General features: G+C 40.6%; 1 protein-coding gene across 1 annotated transcript; it reads right to left on the reverse strand.

Moving 5' to 3' along the window:
- Positions 1–1,124: 1,124 nt before the first annotated feature.
- Positions 1,125–11,509, reverse strand: LOC135085615 (HMG box-containing protein 4). Its single transcript, XM_063980391.1, has 9 exons — positions 11,437–11,509; positions 11,097–11,349; positions 9,847–9,995; positions 8,886–9,007; positions 8,342–8,450; positions 6,480–6,580; positions 3,384–3,527; positions 2,850–3,002; positions 1,125–1,950 (listed from the first exon to the last, which is right to left on the reverse strand). The coding sequence occupies exons 1-9, from the start codon at positions 11,444–11,446 to the stop codon at positions 1,786–1,788; spliced, it is 1,206 nt and encodes a 401-aa protein (XP_063836461.1). The 5' UTR covers positions 11,447–11,509; the 3' UTR covers positions 1,125–1,785.
- Positions 11,510–18,994: the final 7,485 nt, after the last annotated feature.

An 18,994-nucleotide genomic window follows, 5' to 3' on the forward strand; every position in this document is an offset into this window, starting at 1 on the left:
ATCCTCAGTACTGAAACTTGCTATCCTAATAACCCATACACTTGCCCTTAGTATATCAAACAGCTAAGCGACAAGCGCAAAGCTGTCTTGCAAAAATTTCGTCTGCTGAAGTCAAGTACCACCACCTGAAACTCTACAATTTAATTAGATAACACACTGGCCAATATTGCCTCGTAATATATTTTTCAGAAAATTTCAAGTTATCGCAAGTCAAGTTAAGATCAGCGCCATCTGTGTATTTTATAAAGAATGACCAACTACCCCGCTGACTGAAATACGAAAACGGGTGGTTTTCGTCGAACCTTGTTTGTAGGCCACAGATAACACTTTGTTGATTAGTGATGCCATCTGCAGTTACTTGCATACAGTATTTGTTGATGTGAAAGTATTTCACGGGTTCAAGTATTTTGGTGGGAATTTCAAATAGTTTTATTATTCCAAGCCTAGTATCAGCTGAGTAAAATAGGACCACTCCATAGAGATATGCCAACTAATGCGCTGAGTTCTAAACTCAGTGTCGCATTAGAAATTGACATGTACAAAGTAATCAAAACATGCGCTCATTCTTCTTCTTATCGTGTCGACAACAAACCTACACAGTGTCAGCCCAAAACTCCGCCACAAGAGTGGCGTTGTCAGCAGCACTCATCAAATCCTCCTGAGTGCAGTTGCTTGGGCACTCGGGGCACGACATCAGGTGCTTCATCGACTGGGGAACAAAACCGCACCTACACTCCATGTTTAAGCCATCCAAGAATCCCTGCGCTTATTATCCACTGCGGTATCAGTACTTAACGTTCGAATAATATTTAGTAACCTACGCAAGCAATGTAAACTGTTTATGACGTCTGCAGCAATGTGTTCCGTTTTTGGGCATATTGCTGCGACACCGGCCCCGCCCCCTTGGCACATCTCCCTTTAGTTTCTGTGATCTGTGGACCACTCCCTATTCCCGTAAATATCGTAAGAGGTGATAAAGGAAGAAACACGCGAACATCAGGCCTCCCCAACCCGTCAGGCCATCGTGGGGTAGTGTAAACCATAACCTATAAGCTTCTTATGATGTTGATTGATTACTTATTATTATTAAACGTAAAACGTAAACGTAAAATAAAACACAGATATGATTTAAAAAATACTTTATTAACACACGGACAAAAATAGCTTCAACACTAACAAAGATGTACATTTTTTACTATTGTAATCAAATGTGTCACTCAATAATTACTTAACTCATCGAGTTACACGTGAACAAAATACTAGTCAACATTCTATTAACATTAATTTATTGCTGTTCAACCTCGTTCAATTACTAATAAAAAGTTACACACGCGTCGAAAACTACTTTAATGTTTAATTTATTTAATTAAAATGTCATTTTAAACTAGTTTCCAACGTGTAACTCTTTATTATTCAGGCATTTTTCATATTGAAACTAACCTAGCTCTCTATTCAACTTTTCAGTATTTATCAAGATATCACGTGACATAGCTAGTATCTTTCACGTGACAAAATATCACGTGATTTTTTCACAGCTAGTATTTTTCACAGGCCGGCCATTATAATATAGCGTGTTCTAAGGTTGCCCCATCTTACTTTAACTTTAACAAACCTCAAAAGTCTGTCAAACTCCACACAAAACACCGGTTAATATTAAGATGTGAGAGTGCAACTGAGGCTAAATATCATGTGACACAAAATATCACGTGACAGAGTTAGTATTTGTCACGTAACACCAAATATCACGTGATATTTGTATTTGTCACGTGACGGAGCTAGTATGTCTCACAGGCCGGGCATGATATAAGCGATATTGTGCAGTGTATGCTGCAATAGACGCGGTGGCGGCGCCAGCGCTGGCACCGCGCGGGTGACGCACAGCAGCGGCGCAAGCGAGCATAGCAGTGTGTCGAGGAGGACCGACACCGACCCGGATACCGCGATTTGGCCCTGGAACAAAGTTTTAAAGTAAATAAATGTCTATTTGAACATTGCACAGGGTTCAAGAAATGATCAGAAATGAGGAGATCCGCAGGAAAACCAAAAACCTATGTTGGTTTATGCAGAATTGCTAAAATCAAGTGACGGTAAGCGGGGCGCATAACTCGTAGGCCGATGAGGTAGAAAAATTCTCGAGTGGCGACCACGGGCCGGAAGACGTAGTGTGGGCAGGCCTTCTACTAGGCGAACCAACGATTAAAGGTCGCGGGAAGCATCTAGCTAGACGAACAGCACAGGAGGCTTTTGTCCAGCAGTGGACATCATTTGGCTGAAACGGACGAACGATTAACTGCAAGCGCTGCAGGCTTTTGTTTTGTCACATGTCATCTGCTTGCTTTGCACTGGAGGGAAGTCGAAGTTTAACTGACCTTCACTGGTTGGGTTATTGGCGGTTAAGCTGTAGATCCTGGCTACACAGGAGTTGCAGCGGTGGGAACGAGAGGTGGGAATAGTATCGTTTACCTCGTGCTCCAGGTCAGGCTCCTTGGGTACCTATTCTAAAAATATTAAGCAAATATCGAGTGACAGTACTAGTTCCACAAGTATCACATACCAGCACCTCGTGCTCATTAAGACACTCCCTGTTCCACAAATATCGAGTGACAGTACCAGTTCCACAAATATCACGTGACAGTACTAGCTTCGTATCACGCGACACTTCTAGGTTCGTATCACGTGACAAGTTTCTAGCGTACTTACTAGTGCTCCTTAAGACACTCCCCTCGGTCCCTGTTCTAAAAAAATCACGTGACTGTTCCAAACAAATCATGTGATTGTTCCAAACAAATCATGTGATTGTTCCAAAGATATCACGTGACTGTTCCACAAATATCACGTGCCCGTATTACCTCGTGCTCCTTGAGCCGGGCGCCGATGATGGCCAGGCTCTCGCCGAGCAGCCGCAGATGCGCCGCCACCTCCACGGCGCCGCAGCCCGACACGCGGCACACGCCCGCGCCGGGGCCCAGCCCGCCGGCTGACGACGGCTGGGGGCTGCTATACTAGGCCCGGCCGCGTGACACACGCGACAGTACCAGGTGACGACTGGCTTCCAGGGCACCGCGCGTGCTCCTAGTTCCATAAGTGTCACGTGACAGCACCAGGTAAGTATCACGTGACCAGGTTCTAGAGTACTTACTCGTGCTGTTTAAGACACTCCCTTCTCCAGAAATATCAAGTGACAGTACTAGTTCCAAAAATATCACGTGACAGTACTAGTTCCACAAGTATCACGTGACAGCACCTCGTTCTTCTTCAGACACTCCTTGTTCCACAAACGAGTGACAGTACTAGCTTCGTATCACGTGACAAGGTTCTAGAGTACTTACTAGTGCTCCTTAAAACACTCCTTAGCATTAATTACACAAGTGTCAGCACAGTACCTCGTGCTCCTTGAGCCGCGCCCCGATGATGGCCAGGCTCTCGCCGAGCAGCCGTAGATGCGCCGCCACCTCCACGGCGCCGCAGCCCGACACGCGGTACACGCCCGCGCCGCCGGTCGAAAGAGCACCGGCTGAAGACACCGGCTGATGGTAAAGAAAAATATTTTTGAGCGTTTACGCCGTTTGGCGCAAAAACAGTACTTTTTCAACCCGCTACAATCATTAACCAGTTACATTACAAATATGTTATAGGCATGAATAATTAGGCAATTTTGTCGTCTAAATAGTTAGTTGAGAAAATATTTCGATTAGTGTAGTATTTAAGAATTCTATTAAGATAAGTCCACACAGGTTTTCAAATTTCCACTTTAGCCTCAGTTTACAAGCTGAATTTTTTTATAAAAATACTGTGAAAACGATATAACAAACATTTATATCCTATAGCATAGGTCCTTAGGCAAATAGTTAGTTGAGAAAATTCTTAGATTTAAGCATTTTACAATAAGAAATCACAAATTCAAAGAACGTGAAATACCCAAAAATCAAAGTGATTTTTACACCATTATTCTTCTTTAATTCAACATAAAAATAGCTTAATATAATAAAATAACATCTTCTTTAAAATATTTACTTTAAAACGATATATAATTCATTGTTATTGTTTTGCTATAAACATTTGAAAACTATGAAAAAACGCCGCGCGCGAATCATTTCCAATGATGCCCCTTGAAACGCCGCGTTTCACGTAAACGCTCTTAACCTCTTACCTACGGGAGGCACCTATAGTTGCCAAGTCAAAAGTCACTTCTCAATACGGGTGGCATCTATTGTTATTTTGGCAAAGCCAACTAAATCACGATTTACGACAAAAAAACAATAAAATTGCAAATTAAGTGTAAAATACGCTTGTAATTATGAAACTACATTAGTTGCAGAATATAATATTCCAAAGGACAATGGGCAAAATGGTACCCGGCTCCAATAGATATGCTTCTAGTGTCGTTTGAAAGGTCTTACCAAGACGAACAACTTTTACTATGGCCACCAGCCTCAGATCTGGTTGTGTTCGAAGATAAACATACTTTTTATGTAACCTAAGTATCATACGTGTCCAATTCCATAGTATGGTACTTAGGTTGTGCGAGGCATGAAGTGTTTACTGCTCCAGCATCCTTCCTTAACTCTATAATTATTGATAGGGATAGTTGTGAAATAAATATTTTTATTTGAAGAACTACTACCCCCCTTATTAATAAAAAGTTACACCTAGGAGAAACCTTGGATTAAAATGACATTTCCATACCAAATGACAATTTAAGCCAGATTTCAACTAGGGTGTAACTTTTATTAATAAAGGGGTTAGAGTTTTATTACTTCTTAAGGGTTTTATTATGGGTTGCTAAAGCGAATAAACCCACAAGACCCAATAAGTCCACCCACAAGATGGACCGACGACCTCATAAAGGTAGCGGGAAGGCGCTGGATGCAGGCCACTACCAACCGGCCATTGTGGAAATTATTGGGGAGCCTATGTTCAACTAGACATTCTATGGCTAAAATGATCATGATGATGATGATGAAAGCGATTAAAGGGCTAATAGCTCGGGTAGTTCATCGTAGGTACAAACCTTTCCTTTTGAATGTTTATTTTAGTTATATTAATAGATTGTAGTCATAGTACATACTCGTATACATGGATGATTGTGTTATACTTTCATATAATACTTAGTGGAATTACTGCTTTCAAAACGTGAATTAGAACTGGCCCCATAGCAGACATTTTTCTACATCTAAAGGCCTTTTGAAATATAATTATATTGGTTATGGCTATTGGAGCGGGTACCACTTTCCATAAATTTGTGCCCATCATCCTTTCAATACCGTACGAGTAAGTCTCATCGTTCGTCAAATGACGTCCACTGTTAGACAAAGGCCGCCCCCAAGGTTTTCCACAATTAACGGTCCTGCGCTGCCCGCGTCCAGGCTCTTCCCGCGACCTTTACCAGACCGTCGGTCCACCTAGTAGGAGGTCTGCCCACGCTACGTCTTCCAGCCCAAACGTAACTTCGTGGACGTAAGTCTCATACTTTTTAAAATATCTTGATGTAAAGTGGAGCAAACAATTTTATAGGTTAAAATACCCCGTTTTGAGAGGCGACTTTGGGTTTCCAAGTTTCCAAGGGCCCGTAGGTAAAGGGTTAAAATCCCTGACGCGACTTGATTGCTAATAAAATTGTAGCTCGTAGCAGAGTAAATACAAATGAGTAGGTCGTCTTCATAGAAACGCGCCGAGCGCGGTTTGTATGCGGCGCGCACTGACAAAATTCGGCGCAACTACGACAAACCGCGCCCATGCGTTTCTATGAAGATGACCTCATCATCATCATTTCAGCCATAGGACGTCCACTGCTGAACATAAGCCTCCCCCAATGCTTTCCATGTTGATCGATTGGTAGCGGCCTGCGTCCAGCGCTTCCCTGCTACCTTTACGATGTCGTCGGTCCACCTTGTAGGTGGACGTCTCACGCTGCGTTTTCCGGTACGCGGCCTCCATTCCAAAACCTTTCTGCCCCATTGGCCGTCAGTTCTGCGTACTATGTGCCCTTCCCATTGCCGCTTCAGTTTGCTAATCCGTCGGGCTATGTCAGCGACTTTGGTTGACCCTTGACTTGGATGAAGATGACCTACTCATTTGTATTTACTCTGCTAAAATCAAGTGGCAGTGGGCGGGGCACCTAGCTCGTAGAGACGATGGGCGTTGGGGCAGAAAAGTTCTCGAGTGGCGACCACGGGCTGGAAGACGTAGCGTGGGCAGGCCTCCTACTAGGTGGACCGACGATCTGGTAAAGGTCGTGGGAAGAACCTGGATGCGGGCAGCGCAGGACCGTTCATCATCGCCCTTGGCTTGTCCAGCAGATTTTTGAAAATCTTTAAAAGCAGTTTTATTTAATTTCATTTCAAAAATAGATGTTTTCTTTAATTAAAATTTTCTATCTACAGTATTAAGAGTACTTTCCCTCCAGGTGGCATTACAAAATTCCACCCTGTATGCTAATCCTGTAAATTTTACAAAAGCTTGTATTTATAAATCCTTACCACCAAAGCCTGTGACGGCGGCGACGGGACCAATGGTTTGGGCTGAGCGCGGTTGGCAGGAGGCCTACCGGGCCCCGGGTTGCCCAGGGGACGCGGGACGCCTGGGGAAATAAATAATAAATAAGTTACGTCCATATACGCAAAAACTCTTCTTTCGACTTCTCAAACGCAAGTCAAACGCTTGACGAAAATTTGCTGTGTTTTAGTAATTTTAGTTTAATTAAAAAAATAAGCTGTTCGGACTTTTAATGAAAAGTGCATAAATCTTTTGTTTGCAAGTGAACTTTACCGCGATACCGAATTGCACTTCAGCTGGAATGCAAATGGAGCGTAACAGTAACGCAAATGAATTGAAGACATTACAAATTAGCGCGATCGGGGCACGGGTTGAGTTAACTGCGCACCTGGCGACCGTGACGTCACATCGCCGCTCTGGTGCGGACGGGGTGAACGCGGAGAGGTGTGCGGGTGAGTGCGAGGGAGAGTCATATTCCAGCGAGGTGCGCAGTTAGCTCAATTATTAGCTTGTATTGTTATTGTTAAAATCCCAACGTTAAATTACAATTGACAACAGTCAAGAGTAACGTCAGATTAGCGAAACGCGCAGAAGGTTTCGCGTGCTTTCAATAAGTGCAAGTTAAATATCCAGTGTTTTTAGGGTTCCGTAGCCAAATGGCAAAAAACGGAACCCTTAGGCCTCAGCCTCGAACTTAGCGGGCAGCGGGGCGGGAGCGGCGGCGGCGCGGGAGCGGGGCGGGCAACGCAGACCCGTTCTCGAAACCAGCGGGCAGCTCGCGCGGCGCTTTAGCGGCGAAGTGTTGTGTTCGGGGTTGTGTTGTCGAGATATTTGTTTTTATTCGCAAACGAAATGTCTGAACAACGGCGACAATTTTATTTCGATTCAAATTTATTCCTTACGCTCGATTTATTGTGGGCAAAAGAAGGAGTGCGCTGCCCGCTCGTTGCCCGCTCCGGCGCCGCTGTTTTCGAGAACCGGTCTATTTGATTTTACGCATAAGATCCTGCCGCTCCCGCGCCGCCGCCGCCGCCGCCCCGCTGCCCGCTAAGTTCGAGGCTGAGGCCTTATAGATTCGTCATGTCTGTCTGTCCGTCCGTATGTCACAGTCATTTTTTTCCGAAACTATAAGAGCTATACTGTTGAAACTTGGTAAGTAGATGTATTCTGTGAACCGCATTAAGATTTTGATGCAAAAATAAAAAAATAATAATAAATATTGGGGGCTCCCCATACTTACATAGAACTGAAACTCAAAAATTTTTTTTTTCGTCAAACACATACGTGTGGGGTATCTATGGATAGGTCTTCAAAAATGATATCGAGGTTTCTAAAATACTTTTTCTCTAAACCGAATAGTTTGCGTGACAGACGCTTCCAAAGTGGAAAAAAGTTGGTCCCCCCCCCCCCCCTCTAACTTCTAAAATAAGAAAATGAAAAATCTAAAAATCATATGAAAACTACCAACAAAAATTGTTTTGAACGAGATCTAGTAAGTAGTTTTTTTTTAATACCTCGTAAATCGTAAACCGCTTATTATACCGCGTAATCTTTCATACAAATAACTTAAATAAAAAAAAATAAAAAAATCAATGGTACGGAACCCTTTGTGCGTAGAGTCCTACACGCACTTTGCCGGTTTTTATTTATTTAGATCTACCGGCTTAGTAATCTATGGAATCACAGAAATAAATTAATTTATTACTCATTCTACCAACTGGTCAATATGGAAATCACTGGGGGAGGCCTTTCAGCAGTGGATGTCCTGTGGCTAAAATGATGATGATGATGGTGATTACTCACTCATCACTTTATGATGTCGTCGGTCCACTCATTCATTACTCACTCAAGTTGGATATGATCTTATTGGCTGTAGGCTGTCCGCTCTGCTGTTCCTTCTGGATGGCGAAGCGTTTGGCCTTACGCTTCCACAAGTACCGCTCATTGTAGTTCACCTAGAAAGAAAATAATAATTTTATACACTTTTTAAATTAAAACTGTAATAACATGTAAACAAATGAGTCCAATGTTAAAACAGTGGGCTGAGTGTGAGTACATCAAACGCGCGTTTAAAAAATGTATGAAAATTGTAGTTTTTGAACGTTTCCCGCTAGGGGCGCTGTACAATCCGTATCCGCTCCAATAGTGAGCGCGTTTGATATAAACTCACACTAGGCCCTCAATAGTGTTTTGACTCCAAAAATTCGCTTTAAAATAAAATATTACAATACAATACTGGAATGGAGGTGGACCGACGACCTGATAAAGGTAGCAGGAAGGCGCTGGATGCAGGTCGCTACCAACCGTGCGATGTGGAAGTCGTTGGGGGAGGCCTATGTTCAGCAGTGGACGTTGTGGCTGAAACAATGATGATGACTACAAATACTTACATTAGCCCACATCTCTCCCAATCGTTTAGATATCGCAGAGAAGTCCATGTCCGGATGCTTCCGTAGGAGTTCGTTGCGGGCTTCTTTAGCCCACATCATGTACGCTGTTATGCGTGTTTTGCCTGTAAACCAAAATAGTTTTGTGATTTGTACATATTGTATTACACTCAAATCATTCTTTCTTTCATCACATTCATAGCAATCACACGTCATTCTTAGCATTAGCATTGTAATGTATAAACATTGTAACAACATCCCATCCCAACTAATATTATAAATGCGAAAGTAACTCTGTCTGTCTGTCTGTTACGCTTTCCCGCTTAAACCTCGCAACCGATTTTGATGAAATTTGGCATAGAGATAGTTTGAGTCCCGGGAAAGAACATAGGATAGTTTTTATCCCGGTTTTTGAAACAGGGACGCGCGCGATAAAGTTTTTCTGTGACAGACAAAATTCCACGCGGGCGAAGCCGCGGGCGGAAAGCTAGTATAGAAATAAAATCTTAATTATCTCAACCTCTAGCATTTCATTTAGCAATTCTTAGATGTACTTCTCTCACGGTACATGTAAATGGTCCTTCGAGCCGGATATTTAAGTTAATAATTAATTATAGGCGAGTATTCCAGCTCTCTCCAAAAATGATCACCGCAGAATAACAGCGTCATGTTCTGGTTTTATTTACTACTCCAGAGCATGACACATGCTGAGCGGTGGCCAATTTTGGTTCTAACTTGTATTTACTTTTTGTTAGGTATCTATGTGTTATATTTTAAGTTGGAACCAAATAAATATTTTTCTTTCTTTCTTTCTTTCTATGTTATCTAATAAGATTCCAATTGTAAGGTATTCCTAATTTAAGGGTCCTTCAAAATTTTGTTTTTATCTCTCTAAGCCAGAGGTCCCAAACTTTGCACTTTCAAAATTGAACTGGTTTCGGTGGAAATTATGTCTTTTATTTACCTTTGTCTTTCCTCTGTGCTTTAGCTCTCCCGACCACTCTCCCGTCCTTGACGATCAGCTTCTTCTTGCTACTTTTCTCCATCATGTAAAGGGAATTGGCCGGAGTCCGGGCCGAGCCCTCATCGGATGCTGAGCTGTCCGACTCCATACTACAAAATAAAAGTCGAAATATTTGTTAATATGGCACAAAAACAACTGAAACATTTGATTTCTATAAATAAGCTTTAAAATATTTTTTCGTTTTTTGTTTAATTATACATAACATTAACAAGACAGGTATTTGACTGCAATAGCACCTGGTGTTAAGTGAGATGCAGTCTAGGATGGTACATATCTGCCCTGTAAGACAGTGCCTATTCACTCTCGCCTTGAAAAGGTCTGGATTATAGTGTTCAAGAAAGACAGTAAACAGCGAATTCCACTCCCTAACTATTCAGATATTTTATGGCATACTTAGAATTTCTCTAGGGCCCAAGAGGGAGCTGGATACATACAATTAGTAATAAACATCAGTTGTTATTCCCCATGTGGTGCCAGTAGAGTAGAATTGGACCCCTACTCTTTCTATAGATACCCTACACACTGTAGGCTGTTAATCAGTATTGAATATGTATGGAAGTACAGACCAGCGTTGCCAGTTTTTTTTTTCGCCAAGTCGGGACTTTGGTACTTTTTGAGTGAAAATAGCGGGATTCTTCCGTCAGAAGCGGGACATAGTAAAAAAACGTAATAATCAAAGGTTTTCAAATATTTATCCTTTTATTTGACTTAAAATTACGTTTACGTGACAATAGATAGCAAAAGTAGCCATTGAAAATGTATTTTAACAAAAAAATTATATTTTAAATCAGATTTACTCTATCGTTAAATTCGTCTTTAGGATGAAAAAAGAAAAAAAAAACAAAAAACGAAATAAAAAAAATATTCTTTACAATAATATGGCGTTTCAATCAATAATCTGGTGAAGTGAGTGTCTCTCCGAAAAGCGGGACAGAGCCTGTCCCGCGCGGGACATTTAAATTTGATTTAAAAATCGGGACGTCTGGCAACGCTGGTACAGACACACAAATATGCAGCATAATATTGTATGGCCCCAGCTTTTTAACACCAAGGTAAAATATACATAGTAGCAGCTGCCTGAAGCGAAACATTTGCTTCTGTTTACAGATCCCAATTTCAAAGGCTATCATTGTAGATCAAACCTACTCAATTACTTTTCTAACAATAACATACAAACTTATGAAACATACCTATCAGCATTCTCCCCATTATTCTCATAGTAATCCGACTCGCTTCCTGACGCAGTTCCCGCCTCTTCAGTCGGCCTTGGGGGCTCCTGAGGTGGAAATTCCGGCGTCTCCTCTTGGCGGAAATTGGCAAACGACTTCACGGGTGTCTGCTTACGAAAACGTGTCTCAATATCGTCCGGAGACTCAAAATCCATGAGCTTAGAGCTCTTCTTCCTAACCCGCCCGCTTCTGCTTATGCCAGTGACCTCTAAATCTAGAAAAGACGCAAAATGTGGATGCAGAATTATGAAGCTAGATTATTGTAATTTGGCAACGAACTCGTTGTTTTTGAGTGACTTACCGTCCTGCATGATGTTTATGATTGCTAAATTGTCTTATTGAAATGATTTTGATGAAGAAAGGTTGACGAAAACCAAAACGAAAACGCTTGGGTTTAATTTAAAACCACAAGCGCAAGCCACAAACAACGAACGCAACGCAACACACCACAGATGAGACAGCCGAGGACAGGGCAACACACTAACTCAGGGTGCGGAAACTTCCATACTTCGGTCATCCAAGTGAAACTTGCTTCCAAACAGCGACATCGGTGGATAAATTCAAATACTTTTTAACTAACCTAAAACGCTCTAGATGTCGCTGCTCCTGTTTCCTTCATATTTTCATTTTTTTCTTAATTAAAATATATTTGAGAATATTGTTAATTACAATGTGAAAACTTTTTTAAAATGAAATTAATTTGTTTTAATTTAAAACTGAACGGTGACATTTTTTGTTATAATTTACATAATAGAGTAGTAGAATTTACTATTTAACATATGGCAACTTTGTTTTTCCTCCAAAATGGCCGGTGTTGTTTTTGCTATGTTAAATGCATTCTTGTTTTCTTAGCCATCATTTAGGTGTTCTGTGGCCCTATTAAAGTATTGAAGAGTCGAGTCAAATTCAAATTCATTCCTTCGTACCTGCTGTAGTTCTGGTTCATCGGAGTTTTGTTCGTTCCTTCGAGAATCGCGAAGAAACTTTCTGTTATGTTCACAAGTGATCTGAGTTTTCTCAATGTGCAAATGCTTTTTTAGTGTTGTTGAAAACTTTGCGAAAAGACGCTTTTGGTGTATAATATTATGTGTGTTCATAAATATAGTAAAAATATTAAATTCAAAAGTTTTTGTTTATTTGCATTTCCATGTGCAATGTAGAATTTTTCCAAATCCATTGTTTTGAAAATAATACAATACGTACACCATAAAGATAAATATTTTCAAAATAATGGATTTGAAAAAATTCTACATTGTACATCATAAAAACAATAATTCTTTGAAGGTTATGAGGGCCTATGTGTGCGTGAACTGTGTGTATGTGTTCGTGGACTTTATGTATGTATGTGTGCGTGGACTATGTATGTATGTGAGCGTTAAGTACGTAGGTTAAGTACAGGGAATTTAACACCAGGCTGTCAATTAGTAGGTTCAAAAATTTTACAGAGAGGGCTCTCTATTTCCTATATGTATTACTTTTCTCTATGCACTAACTGATGGGTAGATCCGCCGATTTTATTCCGCGGGATTTATTTTACGTTTTTTGAAAAACTTAACAGGGATGCGTGCAAACTAGCTTAAACTGAAAGGTTAAGCAATAAGCTTTTTAGATCAGTGTGAGGCCCTTAGATTCAATCGTGATTTTAGAAGTAACAAGCGTCCAAATATTTTTTCACAAAATGGTAATGACGTTTTCCTAATGGTAATGATTTTATTAAAATGGTAATGATCTTATGTTAATGGTGATGACGAAATATAATTTTATAGTAATACATTAAATTAAAATTACTTAAAAACTAAAATTTAAATATAATTGTTTAGCTAAACACAAATTTTATCTATGTTATTTTCCTAGCTAAGCACGTACCTATTAAAGAATGGGTTGGAAATAAAAATAAATGTATTCAATATTTTAATGAATTTATTGAATTTGGAACAATACGGACATTAGTTAAATTTTTTTTACGTTCCTAATATTATTCAGAATCAGAAAAAATATATATTTACACCAATGAGGATTTTGATTGAAAAATATGCCTAGGTACTCTTACTTAGACTTACACAATAGTCAACATACAAGAAATGAATAAAAAAAACGTCTTTTCGTAAACTAATAAAAAACCTTCTCATTTAAAAACAAAGCTTAAAGAACAATGGGACAAAACGTCCCCAGAACTGTAGCACTTTAATACCTACCTTGTATGATAGACCATGCTAATACCCGACCGATCTCTCTAGCTACAATCACGGCAAAGGTCCTTGACAGTGTGCTTGACTCTCTACTAGATAAATATTTAAAATCACATAATGCTCAATTCGGGTTTAAGCCTGGACTGTCGACCGAGAGCGCCATCCTTAGTCTTAAGCACACTGTCAGGTACTACACGGATCAGGGGACTTCCATTTACGCATGCTTCCTCGACCTCTCCAAGGCGTTCGATCTTGTGTCTTATGACATCCTTTGGGATAAGATGAGGAGGCAGGGCGTCCCGTCAGAAGTATCACAAATATTCCATTATTAGTATGCTAACCAGATTAACAGCGTAAGATGGGCTAACGTTTTTTCTGAGGAGTATGGGACATGGGTTGCAGTGCGGGGTGAGACAGGGTGGGCTGACGTCTCCCAGGCTTTTCAACCTATACGTAAATGACCTCATTGTTGCCCTTAGCAGTATGCGTATCGGATGCTGGGTAGATGGTGTTTGTATCAACAACATAAGCTACGCTGATGATATGGTACTGCTGGCGCCAACAATGGGGGCTCTCAGAAAGATGGTGGGTGTGTGTGAAGCGTATGCTAAATGCCATGGCTTATTTGTATAATGTGAAGAAGAGCGAATACATGGTATTTAAGGCCGCCAGTAAATGTCCAAACGTGGTACCCGACCTCTTGCTGAATGGGGTAAAGTTAAACAGAGTCACTAAATTTAAATATCTCGGACACTACGTTACTGATGACCTTAAAGATCATGTTGATATCGAGAGGGAACGAAGGGCGCTGGCAGTAAGGTGTAATATGTTGGCTCGCAGGTTTGCCCGATGTAATGACCATGTCAAGATCACTCTGTTTAAAGCATACTGTCAGAGTCTATACACGGGAAACCTATGGACCACGTACTCGCAGAAATCGCTTGGCGTCCTTCGGGTCCAATATAACAACGGTTTCAGGGTGCTGTTGGGCTTGCCTCGCTTCTGCAGTGCTTCGGAAATGTTTGCTCAGTCGCATACTGACGGCTTCTTTGCTGTCCTATGCAAGAAGACTGCCTCGTTGCTCAGTAGGATACGGGCGAGCCCCAACAGTATCCTGAAGACCGTGGCGGAGAGGTACGACTCTCCTATTATCCGACATTTCCTTCGGCTACTTCTTACCGAACGGTTTGGATAATTAGTGGTATGTTATAATAAGTAAATTACTAACATAGTTGTATAAGGCACCCATTTACTAACCATGTGGATCATTGTTATCTTTAAATGAATAAATTGAATTGAATACTATAATTTTATTATATGACAGCTCAAGTGTGACATGTCTCAGAAAAGTTATATCAAAAATAAAAATTCATAAGCAACCCTGAAAAAATACATACAAAATCACTTTTGACCAACTTCAAAGGGCACGACAGCTTGACCCCGGGACAATTCGACCCCTGCTACAACTCAAACCCTGCGACAACTTGATTTTTTTCAACACTCAACACTTTTAACTTACTTCAAAATAATGGTTTCACGACTGCTGGACAGTGGCGGCGTAGCATGGGTTGGCACCCGGGGCATAGCACAGCATCCCCCGTCATAAGTCCTTAATGTAAGTAAGTTGGGTATACATATAGTGGGGAGGTAAGACACCCCAAAATGGTCTGGTGCACCCCCTCTTTTGGGTTACCGATTGAATGAATGAAAGGTGTTAGTTCGAATGAGCTATATGATACTAATCGCAACACCCCCCCCCCCAATCATGGCATATCCTCGTTATACTAGCGCCAGTGAGTACTAATCTGCGTGACTTTTGTCACCCCCTGATGAGTGGCACCCGGGGCGGACCGCCCCCCCCTTACGCCGCTAGTGGCTGGACCCTACGACTGCTTAACCCTACGACAACTTGTACTTGTGACCCTGTGACAAGTCGAACACTGTGACACGTCAACCCCTGCGACTACTCTGAGCATTTATTGTAGATACAGTTCAGGCATTGATTGATGGAGCTAAATGGTTTACAATAAGTATCATAGTTGAATATTTTGGACTTGTCGTAGGGGTCGAGTTGTCCGGGTCAAGTTTTTGTAGGGTCGAGCTTCGTTTAAAGTAGGTTAAAATTAATTTAATCTTGTTATCGCAGGGGTCGAGTTGTCACAGGGGTCCAGTTGTCGAACTGTCGTAGGGAACCTACGACAGTTCGACCCCGATGACAACTATGATACTTATTGTAAACCATTTAGCTCCATCAATCAATGCCTGAACAGAATCTAGAATAAATGCTCAGAGTAGTCGCAGGGGTTGACGTGTCGCAGTGTTCGACTTGTCACAGGGGTCGAGTTGTAATAGAGATCGACTTGTCGCAAGGATCGAGGTGTCCAGGTCGAGTTTTCTTAACGCTCAAGCAGTCGTGATACCGTTTGAAGTAGGTCAAAAGTAATTTAATCGAGTTGTCGCAGGGGTCAAGTTGTCGGAGGGTTCGAGTGGTCGTAGGGTTCAGCTGTCGTATGGTCCAGCAGTCGTGAAACCATTTGAAGTAAGTCAAAAGTGTTGAGTGTTGAAAAAAAACAAGTTGTCGCAGGGTTTGAGTTGTCGCAGGGGTCGAGTTGTCACAGGAGTCGAATTGTCCCGGGGTCAAGCTGTCGTGATACCCATTGAAGTCGGTCAAAAGTGATTTTGTATGTATTTTTTCAGGGTTGCTTATGGATTCTTATTTTAGATATAACTTTTTTCTGAGACATGCATGTCACACTTGAGCTGTCATATTATAATAAAATTATAGTATTATCATGTACTATCATATTATAAGGTAGGTATTAAAGTGCTACAGTTCTGGGGACGTTTTGTCCCATTGTTCTTTTAGGAAACCATTCATAGTCATCATTACCATATACAAAGTGTCATCACCATAAGCCTAAATGATATGGTAATGATGTTAATGGTAATGACGAAAACGATTTTAAAATTATATAAAAATAATTGTCACCACTATTGGGACACCTCAATATCGCCATTTTTTTATTGTAATCACATGCTACAAAGTGCTAATTATTAGAAAAATATCGATATATAAAACTTACCAAATCGCACAAAATGGGAATGACGCGAGCCGATGACAAACTGCGAGTGTCTCTCGTTTTCGGAGTTTAAAAAGTCTCGGAGCTGCGTAAATTTTACGTGCATTCTGTTCTGTTACGAGCAACGAATTGAAGAGTGGGACGCGCGGACACAAGCGGGGATAAGTCGCGTCGCGGCCACATTAAAGAACCTTTGATGCTGCCGCGATGGCTATGACGATTTCTCGTGACAATATTTCAATTCATGATTCCATTTTATTGGCTAATACGATTTCAATATAATTTTGTTATTTTGTCACGGTAAATATGTACATTTTAAATTTATAATCAAAATCTGGTCTGTGTATAGGTAAAGTAAAAAAAATTAAAAGACAACGGCAAAGGTCAGTATTTTTACTGTGATGGTAATGACGTTTAGTGCGTGTTTTCTTGATTATCGAAATAACTTGAAGTATTTAATCAATATGGATCATGGCGCCTTATGTGGAAACTTGTATGAATCGTTATTCAGAAGTTTAATTTACCAGAACTACAACAGTTTTTTTTTTATCGATCGGAACATATGTTTTTTACTGTTTCGCGGATTTACCTGATGCTAACTGACAGTGAATACAGTGATGTGACAGGGGACAGGGGCCGATGTGGGCCGATGAACTCAATTATCTGTGTCTGTCTCACTTATCCTACAGTGTTGTATACCTAAAATGAAAGAGATAGATATATACAACATCATAAGTAGGCCCCATTTTTTAATATGATGTTTCACGGCTCTGGGTACAAGCCTTTTTAAACCCTAAGTAGGTCTTATTTGTCTAATCACTCAACAAGAGTTGAGCCTTGAGTGAGGCCTCGAGCTCTTGGAGTATGAGTATTCTTTAGAGATGAAACGGATATCCGGCAACTATCCGGTAGGCCGGATATCCGGCCCTAATTTACTATCCGGCCGGATACCGGATAGTAACTCACTATCCGGCCGGATACCGGATATTAAAAAACTACGACAATTTCCTATTAATAAAATGAAATACATTAATCTTTGAGGTAAATATCAATAAAATGGCTTACAATAATGACGGTTCTTATTTAAAGTCCATAAAGTTACAAAAAAGCCATATTAAGAGCGTTTACGCGAAGCGCGGCGTTTCAAGGGGCATCATTGGAAATGATTCGAGCGCGACGTTTTTTAATAGTTTTCAAATGTTTATAGCAAAACAATAACAATGAATTATATATCGTTTCAAAGTAAATATTTTAAAGAAGATGTTATTTTATTATATTAAGCTATTTTTATGTTGAATTAAAGAAGAATAATGGTGTAAAAATCACTTTTATTTTTGAGTATTTCACGTTCTTTGAATTTGTGATTTCTTATTGTAAAATGCTTAAACCTAAGAATTTTCTCAACTAACTATTTGCCTAAGGACCTATGCTATAGGATATAAATGTTTGTTATATCGTTTTCACAGTATTTTTATAAAAATTTCAGCTTGTAAACTGACGCTAAAGTGGAAATTTGAAAACCTGTGTGGACTTATCTTGATAGAATTCTTAAATACTATACTAATCGAAATATTTTCTCAACTAACTATTTAGACGACGAAATTGCCTAACTATTTATGCCTATAACATATTTGTAATGTAACTGGTTAATGATTGTAACGGGTTGAAAAAGTACTGTTTTTGCGCCGGCGGCGCGAACGGCGTAAACGCTCTTAAGGCCTTTCAAAACTAATTTATTTTTCTGGGCTATTCACTCTAATGACGAATACATACATAGATAAATAGTAAATATCTGTTAATGTCGAAATATTGCCAAATAAAATAGGCGATTTTTTTTTCACTGATGGTCTGATGACATGATGCAACTAGTTAAATTTTCGCTATTCAATTACACACTCACGATTGCAGCCGAAATTGAATTGATCTGCCCCCTACACAAGTGGCAAAATCTGACATTCTATTCGGATGGATTCGATTTTTCAAAAGTGTGACTAGTCTATTCTACTAATAGACCCACTGATCGCGTTCGAAGCACCTGTGCGGCACTATACTCGTGACGACATGCAACGAGACAATGGGCCAACTATCCGGCCGCCGGATATCCGGCTATCCGGCCTAGCAGCTGGCCGGATATCCGGTATCCGGTATCCGGCCAAACAACTATCCGTTTCATCTCTAGTATTCTTTGGCCTCGAGAACACAAGCAAAGATTTGTATCTGTGTACCGTAGATGGAGAAACTGTGTACGTTGGTCGCTGACGTCTTGCGTAATCGGACTGACAAGAAAAGTATTCAATCATTAAAAAATTAGTGTGAGCAGTGCCGGATTTATATTTTTATGAGCGTAGTGTTGTGTAGCCTACACGGGCTACATTACATAATATAACTTTCTAAAATAATGATTTTCCATTTAGAGACTGTTATAGTCGCAAAATGAAAGTTGTGGCGAACACCGTACTCAGAATACGCAACAATTGAATTCAAAATACGCAACGCGTCCAGTGACTGTGGCGCTCAGTAAAACAAACTTAAGATACAAACAAAATATTGATCGCGTCAAGTCTCAACTCTTGCTGCGCGACCTATACAG

This window comes from Ostrinia nubilalis, chromosome 29 (assembly GCF_963855985.1).
Source record: "Ostrinia nubilalis chromosome 29, ilOstNubi1.1, whole genome shotgun sequence".
Lineage (NCBI taxonomy): Eukaryota > Metazoa > Arthropoda > Insecta > Lepidoptera > Crambidae > Ostrinia > Ostrinia nubilalis.